The sequence below is a fragment of the Balaenoptera ricei genome, chromosome 14 (genome assembly GCF_028023285.1).
Source record: "Balaenoptera ricei isolate mBalRic1 chromosome 14, mBalRic1.hap2, whole genome shotgun sequence".
NCBI lineage: Eukaryota > Metazoa > Chordata > Mammalia > Artiodactyla > Balaenopteridae > Balaenoptera > Balaenoptera ricei.
Window position 1 is genome coordinate 80726240 of NC_082652.1, and position 12023 is coordinate 80738262.

General features: G+C 34.9%; 1 protein-coding gene across 7 annotated transcripts in view; it reads left to right on the top strand.

Moving 5' to 3' along the window:
• Positions 1-12023, top strand: part of RELCH (RAB11 binding and LisH domain, coiled-coil and HEAT repeat containing) — a 122854-nt gene that overhangs the window by 58854 nt on the left and 51977 nt on the right. For all 7 annotated transcript variants that reach the window (XM_059894404.1, XM_059894405.1, XM_059894406.1 and 4 more), the window contains 2 exons: positions 6718-6830; positions 11229-11319. In XM_059894404.1, coding sequence (XP_059750387.1) covers positions 6718-6830; positions 11229-11319 — 204 coding nt within the window. The remainder of the gene's footprint in view (positions 1-6717; positions 6831-11228; positions 11320-12023) is intronic.

Sequence of the window (12023 nt, forward strand, 5' to 3'; positions counted from 1 at the left end):
TGTACCTTTAAGAAATAAGAATTCCAATTAATTTATGATACGCTCTCCATTGTAAGGTGCATCCCAATTTCAGAGATGATAAAAAGTGAAAAAAAATTTTTCTCCTATGTTCTGCAAAGTAGTGATAATCTCTTTTTACCAGCTTGTATTTTAAAAGACTTTTTTGCCTGTTCATTTTGGGAGAAAAAAATAAAATAGTGAACTGATTTTCTATATAGTAGTTCACATTAATGGTTTGGTTGAGGAACTTGTATCTTTCAAACCAAATTACAAAGTAAATATATTTGTCATTTGATATATGTATATAGTAAAATAGGCTAAAGAAGTTGATTTTTCACAATTTCTGCTTTAAATGCATTTGAAGGGGAAATTCTGTAATTTAAAACAAGATTTCTTAAAGAATTACTTCTAAAAGCATTTTAAAATAATACATCTAAATTTAATGTTCATTTTTATTCTACGGCAAGGAAATATATGTCATCAGCTAGCTAAATTAGAAAAGCAAAGGAGAAGCCTGGGCCTGGAATGGGGGTGCAGCAAGCTGAAATGGAAAATGAGTCCAAGGTTTCTTTGTAGGATGTTCCAAAATTAGATTGGGGATGGTTGCATAACTCTGAATCTACTGAAAAACCACTGAATGTACACTTGAAATGGATGAGTTTCATGATATATAAAATATATATCATTAAAGCTATAAAAAGAAAAAAGATAAAGGAGAACACCAATTCCCTAAAAGACTTAAAAGTAGCTAGTACCTCTAAAAGACTTGCTCATCTTCTGAGAAACTAAAGTTTGCTCTTTTACATTGCCATTAGTGGTTGCTCCATGGTAAATTTTTAACTTATGTGTAACGATAGCCCCAGATAATTACAACTGTCTTGAGAGTAATATAGTAGTACAAGTAAAGTAGATAGTACAGTAAAGTACATAAGCTTGGTCCATCCTCTTTACCCATGTAGACTGTGTGTGTGTGTGTGTGTGTGTGTGTGTGTGTGTGTGTGTGTGTGTATCTTGTAATTTTTGGAGTAAATCACATGCTCTTTAGCAGTATCAGAGTTTGAAAGTCACTTAAGTATTTCAGTTAGGCTTCCTAAAGGCTGAGCCCCAGGAATTATAGATATTAATAATTCTAAGAATAGATACTTTAGCAGCCCTTGAAGTGTAAAACTTTTCCAGAGGTGAGTAATCTTGTCTTTTCCTTATGTGAGTCTTTGCAATGTTTTTTCTTTAGTTTTTTTCTTTACATGTTACTGTCAACATCCTGACAAATTTCAACTGAAACTATAAATCAGAGGATGTACACTTGTTGGTACTTGAATTTAAATTGTAATTCGTTATTGCTTAATCCCTAGGCTAAAGACTAGATGAAAAAAAATTTAATAACAGTTATCTAAAATTGTTTAATTAATTTATTTATTTTTTGGCTATGTTGGGTCTTCGTTGCTGCACACGGCCTTTCTCTAGTTGTGGCAAGCAGGGGCTAATCTTTGTTGCAGTGCACGGGCTTCGCATTGCGGTGGTTCCTATTGTTACGGAGCACGGGCTCTAGGTGCATGGGCTTCAATAGTTGTGGCACACAGGCTTCAGTAGTTGTGGCGCACGGGCTTAGTTGCGCTGCGGCATGTAGGATCTTCCCGGACCAGGGCTCCAACCCGTGTCCCCTGAATTGGCAGGTGGATTTTTAACCACTGCACCATCAGGTATGTCCCCTATCTAAAATTTTTAACGAAGCTTGGGTTATAGGGAATAATTTTAGTGGAACAGTGAGGACAAGCAGTGAACTATAATTAATTGGACTAATGTCACCTTTCTAGAACTATAGAATTTTGCTTCTTGACCTGAAGTACTCAAACATTTCCTCCTTGGCATCTGATCTAAATGCAGTACTTCCTTTTATTTTATTTTATTTTTTTTTAGAATTAAAAGCATTTTAATAAGGTGGGTAAAAATATTTACACATATTCGAAATGATCACGCATTAGATGCTCCATCATACAGGAAGCTTGCACCGTCCACCTTCTTCTGCCTGCAAGGTTTGTTCCTTAATAGCTGAACTTTTCCTCTGAATTGGCTCCCAGCTGGGAGCAACAGTCAGTGTTTTCAAACAAAAGGCACTTCCAGGAACTCTTAAGTCAAAGAACTGGTCCAGAATTCTTTCAGTTGTGGGGAGTGGGCAAGAGGGAACTTTTCTGTCTCCTCTGGATCCAGTACTTGGTGGTCCCCTGCTTCTTTTTTTTTTTTTTTTTTTTTCACACACGCGCAGTACTTCCTTTTATGGTTTAGATTCCTTTCAGATCTTGGAGCCATTATCTTATCAACATTTCCATGCTTTTTTTTTTTCTACTTTTAAAATTTGCCTGATCTCATTTCCTACTTCATTTCTTTCCCCTTTAACATCTGATCACTCACATTGTTTTAGATCCTGTTTAGGTACTTTTTTTCTTCTGTTTTTGTAGTCTGAACACACACTAATCTTACTGAAAGTGATTTCTTTATTATTATTAGAAGTTATTTTGTTTTACTTGTAAAACTGAAAAGAAGGGACTTCCCTGGTGGTCCAGTGGTAAAGAATCCGCCTTCCAATGCAGGGGACACGGGTTCGATCCCTGGTTGGGGAACTAAGATCCCACATGCCTCAGGGCAAACTAAGCCCAAGCACCACAACTACTGTGCTCGCGCGCCTCAACCAGAGAGCCCACGTGCCGCAAACTACAGAGCCCACGTGCTCTGGAGCCCATTCGCCATAACTAGAGAGAGAAAAACCCACACGCCACAACGAAGAGCCTGCACTGCAACGAAAGATCCCGCACGCTGCAATGAAGACCCCGCGTGCTGCAACTAAGACCCGACATAGCCAAAAGAAAATAAATAAATTAAATAAATAAATATTTTTTAAAAAGTAAACTGAAAGGAAAATCCTGGAAGCCTTTCCTGTTTAATTCTGTACAAAATTTCATAGGAAGAGTGGGAGACCCTTCATATAGCGAGAACTAGCATTGTTGTTAAAATTGCAAAAATCAAAATAGTTAAAGCAAAAATCATTTACTTGAGTAAAGTGCAAATTACTAAGTCTTTAGGTTAATGAATTCTATAGGCCTTGGAAATATCTTTTCTAGTATTGTGGTAATAAAGTACTGGAATACCTTCCACAATATGATTACTACACTGATTTCCTCTCTAATAATCAGTAGATCAGTTTTGTATTTCACTTCAATACACATTAATTGAGTACTATCAGGTGCTAAAGTATGTTTGAAAATATTTAAAATTTCTGTTGCCTTGAAATATGGAGACAATAACATTTTTATTGGGGGGGGGCAAGAGATTCTTTTTGGATATAATGTTACCAAAGCTGTAAGTATTATTTTACCATGTTTATTATTCAAAGACATTTTCAAAACCACTATCACATTGTTTTCTGAAGAAAATTTAGCCACCATTTTTAAATTGTTTTATTTATAATTATAAGGAAAGCTTTTTAAACACTAGACTTCATCAGTTGGAGAGATGATACCAAAGGGAGAATATTGATTCAAATCTATAAATTTATGAATACAGTTGACCCTTCCTTGAACAATGCAAAGGTTATGGGTGCTGACCCACACACAGTTCAAAATCCCAGTATAACTTTTCATTCAGCCAACCACAGACTGTGTACTACTGTAATACATACTTAAGGGGGAAAATCTGCACATATGTGGACCCACACAGTACAAACCCATGTTGTTCAAGGGTCAATTGTAGTGTGAAAATGGTAAATAGGGTCTTAAATGGATGAATTAGTACTTTAGAGGCTTGAAAAAGGTGAATTCACAATAAATAAGTGATATACAGCACAGCAGATACATACTTAACACAGAATTCATTATTTCAGGAATGGTACAAATAGAAGTTGTGAATAAATAAATGAATGATAGAGGAAGAGGAAATTAGGATATTTGGAGATAGTCATAACTTAGCAATTAAAATCCTTGATGGCTCTATCACATACAGACTACACTTTCCACTTTTTTCTGCCATCACTTTCTGGGCCTCTTCTCAGCTCAGTGTTGCTATAAGAAGAGGAGACCATCTGGCATACTTTATACACCGGGTTATAACTGCCATAGTCATTAATGTGCCAGGCTGTACCCAGTTCTCCTTGCCATAGGCTATCAACCAAAACTTATTGGCAATGACTTCCCATATTTGTTGATTTAACCAGCAAGAAATAAAAACAGATGGCAATATAAATTATTACTAACTGTGATTGAGCATAATTTTAGAGTTCAAGGAGACAAGGACTGACAAATCGTTTTTCTCCCATGTGTCAATTTGGATTGGTTGGTAATGGCTGCTGTGTTGAGAAGGCTTTTTGAGGCCAACTTTGATCTCAGAAGGAAAAATTAACAATCCCATTAGCCATAGATAAGAAAAATACAGAATATATGTAAAGATATATGTAAAGAATTTTTGATTTCTGCACTAATCTTAATTAATTCCTATATGTTTCACTTGAGGAAACTAAAACTCAGAGAAATTCGTGGTTTTCATTAGGTTCTTTGGTACTAAGAAGTATTGAGACAGGAGCTCTTCTAGCTCCGAGTTCAGGGTTCTCGGTTTAGCAAATCTATAGCCACATTCCAGTTAAAAGATTCTTTATATTAATGTATGACATAAACTTCCTCTTCGATTAAGAATCACTAAGCCTCATGATTTTAAAATAAAGAGAAAAGGAAAAGAAAATGTGAGGCACAAAAAATAAACAGCAACACAGCTATTTTGGTATACTTGTTATTGAGATAAAGAAGCTATTGTTGTATATTTTAAACAGAGTGTATATGCATGTATTTGCAATTATAGCAAATATCTTACCTACATTTCATAACTTTATTTTTTTAAAGAGTAATACAATAGGAAGAGAATGGAATAAGATAATGTAAGAGCGTATATTTGGAGATGATTGGAAAGCAGGAAGAAGGGTTATGAGGAAGCAAGAAAACCCATGGGAGAGAAAGGTCTGACATGAGGGGAAAGTACAAATAAAATATTTAGGGTCTTTTTGATTTTCAGGCATTAAAATATTTTCTCTTTTTGTTAGTGCCTTCTAGAATAACTACTTTTTCATCCTTAAAGTTCTACTCTCAGTGTGATATGCTGATGTGCAGTCTTAGTCCTCTTATTAGTGTCATTGGCTCTTAGCAGCCTCAATGGAATCCTTAAGGATCCTTGATATTAATGGTCTTCTACCCTAATGTTTTATAAAAGCTTGTTTATTTTCTCCTCCAAAGTCAAGACTTACCCATCAAGCAACATATTAAGCATCTATGGAAACATTATATAACAATATAGGATCCATACATATACTGTTCCATTCCCAGTGCAAAATTATTTTCCCTAATTATTTTTTATTTCTTTTGCTTTTCAGTTATTCACTAATCTAAAACGTACAGAGGTGCCTCAATAGAAAGATGGCAGAATAAATGTTTTAAATTTCTTTTTGCTTCTCATTTATTCTTAGCTCTTCTTATCTACATCTTTGTACTTTCAATTTAGAATTATACCGAGTAATTATAATTTTAGTGTAATATATAAAGATGTTAGAAATAATGGAAAGGACTTCTAGTCATGCCTTTAAGTTTCAGTCTCAACTCCTCTAAAAAGCATATCATCTGTTTCTAAGGGAGCATCTTCAAAATAGGAAGATACTTCTCCTACAGTGTAGACTTTTCTTCAAGGTATCATGTATTAGTATGCAGTGATCAATTCCTATTTTAAATCTGCTAGTACTTTTTGTTGGGTAGGGAGGCAGATGGGAAAAAGAAATGGGAGTAATCATTCTACCCTTTTTATTACATCATAGTGACTTCTTTAAAATATCTGCAAAGTAAGTTAGAGGATTTTTCTCTAAAGATATTTTATCACTTTTGGACTTTTATTTCATTAGATTTGAAAATCTATTCCAAAAATGAAAAACATTAATATCCTTTGAATATATTTTAGAATTTAGTCTTAATTTAATTTAAATGGGAAACAACTTTAATTTTCAAATACTTCTTTGGAAGAGAGAAATAAACTTTTGTCTATTACTTTCCTTGAAAATATTGAATATACCTCTGCATGTTGAAAGTGCAACAAACAAAATATTGTTAAAAATTTTCATTTCAGCATAAAGCATTTCTACTGACATTTTGTAGTTGTACTGAGAGCATTCAACACCTGTGGAAATGGTCTTTAAAATTAGCCACTAGGTTAGGTGCTAAGGGTACAAAATTATTGATTATATCTAATCTTAAGAAAGATTATATTGTGCTTATGGAAGTGGGACGAGTTGTCTTTATTTTCTGTTATCATTTTAAGTTTTAAAGTATAGTTAACTTCTGCAAGTGTTTAAAAACACTTTCAAAATTAAAACTACTATATCAGCTTACAGTAAGATAGAATGTTATTTAGTTTAAAAGCTAATAGACCCTTGGGAGGTATTGGATAAGAAAACAAGGTTATTTGAATCTTAAGTTACTTTATTACATTGTGATCTGCATCTTCTGCACAACCAACATAAAAATATATGTTTCAGTGTTTTCTCTTGAATTATCAGCCTTACAAAATTAAAATTTGCTCCTATATACGCTGAGGTTTATTTCATTTTAAATGTCCATTTAAGAATACATTGGGGAAAAAAAGAATATTCTGCAATGCATTTTTACTTTGACTTTTTCCACCTTCATATTTCTTTAGGAGTTGATCCCCCTCATATTGTGTACAGCCTGCCTACATCCTGAGCCTAAAGAGAGAGATCAGCTTCTCCACATACTTTTCAATTTGATCAAGAGACCAGATGATGAGCAAAGGTGGGTATGACTACTTCTTTTGTAAATAAATATAATGTTGACTTATTAATTTTATTAATTTGGCATCATGATTAGCATTTTAATGTAAATGCCATCTTTTCTTTCTAATATCTATTTTAATAAGAGGAAACACTGACCTTGTTCACAGTGCCCTGCAATGTTTTCATTCTTGTCATTCCAACTACTCATGTTGAATTTGTACACTTTTGTGTTAGTTACCTTTGGATTTCTAATTCCGATATTTCTTTGCTTTTATCTTTCACATTTGATTTCCAGGAACTAAGTACTTCCCTTTTCCCCCACAGATGAACTAGATACAGCATGGCCTCTTAATGGTTATGCTTTACAAGAAATAAAATATTTAATATATGAATGTCTGCATCACTGAGCTATCTGTAAAGCAGTTTCTGTGTGGCTAAAGGGATACAGTGTTTTGGTTAGTCCTGAGTCAAATACCCACAACCAAGGATGCCTGAATGGAGAAATGAGTTATACCTGATGGTGGTGGGGGGATGGGGCACACATCGAGAGACTCTCTGGAAGACAGGGGAATGGGTTTTGATCAAGCAACAGTGATAGAGGTCTACCTCAGAAGGTAAGGCCTTTAAATACTAGGTGAAGCTGTGCAAGTGTGACTGTGAACAAAACATCCCGGTGGATGGGTAGGTAGACTAAGCACCAGTTGGATAAGATTGAGCTATTGAAACGTTTTTCTACATAGTAATTTTCTATCTTAATAAAGAAATAATTTTTGCTTATACTTTTGCAAAAAATAGAATTATACATTATGATTAGGTAACTTTATATAATTTCAGTACTTGTTTTACTGACTGTTACAGTTTTTACCTCTTCTGAGAAGGTTGGAAAATCATAAAAGTGAACCATAAGACAAATCAAGCTCAAAATTTTAAACACAAGGGATCTCTCCACTATGAGAATAAAAAGTCATGTAGACTTTAAAACTCTGTAAGCATATATCTCTTTCCTACCCTTACCAAAACATACCTGAGCAAGCAGAGAAACATGTTTTTTCAGGATCCAGTCAAGATTAATCTACATGCTAGTCGAATGGAAATAAGGGAAATTCAATCAAGTTCCATTCATTGCAAACTGAAAATTTTCTAAGGACAATTCGATGGTGCTATATAGGAAAATTAATATTTTATTTTCTCCTTGAAAAATACTATTCCCTATCTTGGTAACTTAGTTAATAATTAAATACCACTTATTACATTGTCATTTTTAGATTTGCAAGGCAACCTCTAGCTCTACATAGCCTGTTTTCATAGACTCTGCATGTAAAGCTAACGGCTTCCGCCTGGTGGCCAAAAGTACCTATAGCCTTACTTCAGGTCAAGATATGTCAGGATTTAAACACTCATGTCCACACTTAAATCTTTCACGTTACAGAAATAAAGTTATTTACTAAAATAAACTAATCAATTTATTAACTATATATGATATGAATAACAAACTAACAAAGCAAAATTTTTAAGTTAGCATGATATGTTTAACATATAATCAGTTGTTACTTTACTTAATGAATCTCAAGCTTCCTTGCATCCTAAGAGAAACTTAATTTTATGCGCAATAGTATTGCATTTTGGCAGTTCTTTGCTAACAGCCATAACTAACACCATATTTCTACCTGTGTCAAATAATTCCTATCCTATGATTTTCTACAAGTAGGAACAGTGTTTATTTTTACTATCACAGGAGCCTGTTTCCAGTGCTGTTAAAAATCTGTAGGCCATCTGATCTTTTCTGTTTTCAAATGTATTTCAAAACTGTCCTGTTTTTTAGAATTTTGAATCTTAACTCTGCTGACTAAGAAGTTTGTTCTGAGGGGACTAACACTTTTTGAACAAGTTTGTACATCTTTAGTATAGTGATGGTGACTCATTATTTAAAGTCATTTCACATGAAGCTCTTATATAAGTATATACTTCTTATGTGTGTTTGAAATGCTTAAATTTCACCAAAGTTCATTTATTATAATTATCAGATTTTTCTAGAACCTACATATATGACTTCTCATTATTTTAATATACTATGGGGGTAAAAATGATCAGACATTTGGAAATTTTCAGTGGGAACAGGCAGCTAACGTGCTGTCTTAAAGCTTGGGAATTTCTTTTTCCGTTTATCTTTTATTCACTTTATTTGCCTTCCTAAAGTAGGAGAAAATAGAAAAAAGAAAAGTTGAGAAACAGGCATAGAAGACAATGATATAAATATAAAGGGAAATCAGATAGATAAAAATTACAAGGTTATGGTGAGGAGAAGCTGCAATATACAATGAAGGCATATTGGCTCAACATTTCCCTTCTCATTGTCCAGATGCTTTTTGTCTGTTATTTCCTCAGCCTGAGAGAACAGTTGTAGCTAACTTGGCTGAACTAAATAGAAATGTAAGGTCATTATTCAGTTTAAGTTAAATTGACGTATTTTGAGAAATAGCAATGAGTAACGCCTGGGCTTTTATAATTAATATGAATTAAACATTCTATTTTGGTTTTCCTTAAAGTTGGCTACTTTGAAACATCTATGGAAAACATACTTTTTTTTTTAATCAGGTTTTACTGTTTTAAAGTCATAGTCAATCAAAAGTAAAAAAACTTACAATTCTGCCTTTCAGAGTCATTTTAAATGGAACTTCATTTTGAAGAGTAAAAAATCTTATTTAAAATTTTAGATTATAAATCTATCAATTCAAATGAAATTATCACATTAGTTATTTATATATTATTTCATAACAAATTTCCCCAAAAGAAAGTGGTTTAAAATAACACAGTTTATGTGGGTCAGTTTATCTGGGTCTTCTGCTTCAGGGTCTCTTATAAAACTGTAGTCAAGGTGTTGGCTGCGGCTATAGCCACCTCAAGGCCCATGGGGGAAGCATTTTCTTCTAAGCTTGGTCGTTGGCAGGATTCAGTTTCTTATGGATCTTTGGACTGGGGGCCTCGGTTCCTCACTGGCTTTTGGCCAGAAGTTGCCTTTAGTTTCTAGCCACATGAAACTGTCCAACATGGCAGTGTCTTCATCAAAGCCTGCCAGCTGAGAAGGCAGAAGAGAGTGTCTCACAAGATGGATATCACACACAGGCTTTTGTAATCTGATCTCCTAAGTGACATACCATCACTTTGGCCATTATTCTGTTCATTAGAAGCAAATCATTGGGTCCAGTCTACACTCAAGGAGATGGGATTACTCAAGGGTATGAATATCAGGAGATGGACCTCATTAGGAGCCGTGTCAGAAGCTGCCTACCACAGTTATCTTGGGTGCAATACCAAAAATTCTCATTAAGAAGTATCATTTTGGGCTTCCCTGGTGGCACAGTGGTAAAGAATCCACCTGCCAATGCAGGGGACATGGGTCGGAGCCCTGGTCCGGGAAGATCCCACATGCCACGGAGCAACTAAACCCGTGCACCGCAGGTACTGAGCCTGTGCTCTAGAGTGCGGGAGCCACGACTACTGAAGCCCGTGCACCTAGAGCCCGTGCTCCGCAACAAGAGAAGCCACCGCAGTGAGAAACTTGCGCTCCACAACGAAGAGCAGCGCCACAACGAAGAGCAGCCCCCGCTCGCCGCAACTAGAGAAAGCCTGCACGCAGCAACAAAGACCCAATGCAACTAAAAATAAATAAATAAATAAGTTTAAATCAGCTATACTTCAATAAAAATTAAAAATTTTTTTAAATAAAAAAAACAGGGCTTCCCTGGTGGCGCAGTGGTTGAGAGTCTGCCTGCCAGTGCAGGGGACACAGGTTCGAGCCCTGGTCTGGGAAGATCCCACATGCCGTGGAGCAGCTGGGCCCGTGAGCCACAATTACTGAGCTTGCATGTCTGGAGCCTGTGCTCCGCAACAAGAGAGGCTGCGATAGTGAGAGGCCCGCACACCCACAACTAGAGAAAGCCCTCGCACAGAAACGAAGACCCAACACAGCCATAAATGAATAAATAAATAAATAAAAATTAAAAAAAAAAGAAATATCATTTTACTAATATGACATCGTAGTTTTTAATTATAGAAATACTGGAAAAATAATCACTGATTGAGTAGCTAGAAACTGAAATTCATTAGAAACTGAAGCATTAAACATATTATAATCTCAGAATGTATATGTGGGAAGTTAATTTAGGAGGTTATGAGATTCAGCTTCACACCAGTAGGGAATCCCTTCACAACATCTCTCACAAATGGTTTTGCCACTGCTGGAGGGACTAGTCTTAAGAAACTTACTTTCTTGGTGGCAGCCCGTCCATAGTGAAAAGTTGAATTTGTACAAAAACATTGTACTTCATGTTAATTAGAGCTGACTCTTTTTAACCCTTTGTCCTAGTTGTGCTTTCTATGCAAATACAAATCTTTATTCATCTGTATTATCTTTCAGGCAAATGATACTGACGGGTTGTGTGGCATTTGCACGTCATGTTGGCCCAACACGTGTAGAAGCTGAACTTTTACCACAGTGTTGGGAACAGGTAAATAACTGTACAGTGTTTTCCCTAGCTATTGTATTCTAATTTATTATAAATGTTCATATTATCTTTTAAAAATGCTATTAGGAAATATGTGGGATATAAATTATGCTACTGTTTCTATAGCTCAGCACAGTGATTTAATAGTCCTTAAGAAAGCTCTGGGATGCTTTGCTTTATTCGTTCTTCCAACAAATACTTAAAGAACACTATTTCCACTGCCAGGTACTGTTGTAGTCACTAGGGATACAGTGGTGAATAAAAGACAATGACATTGTAGTGGAGAGGTAAGAGTAAACAAATAAATGAAACGATGTCTTGTAATTTATAAACTATGAAGAAAAAAAAAGGTAGGCTAAATGTTAGAGAGTGATAGGGAGTGCTATTTTAGAAAGGATGGTCAGAGAAGGAATCTCTGAGAAAGGGATGTTTAGACAAGAATCTGAATCCAATGAGACAAAATACAAAAATACAAAAATTGCTGAGTTCAAGGATCTGAATCAAGTGAGATACAAAATACAAAAAATATACAAACTAATGAGTTCAAGGGAAAGGAAGAGGTTGTGTGTATGTGTAGGTAGGTAGGTAGATAATAGAAATCGTATCTGTATATATTGTATACTTGTATATATTACAAGTATATACAGAATATAAAGTGTAAACCTTTGATGTAGGAGGTTTATATATATTTATATTTCAACTCACTA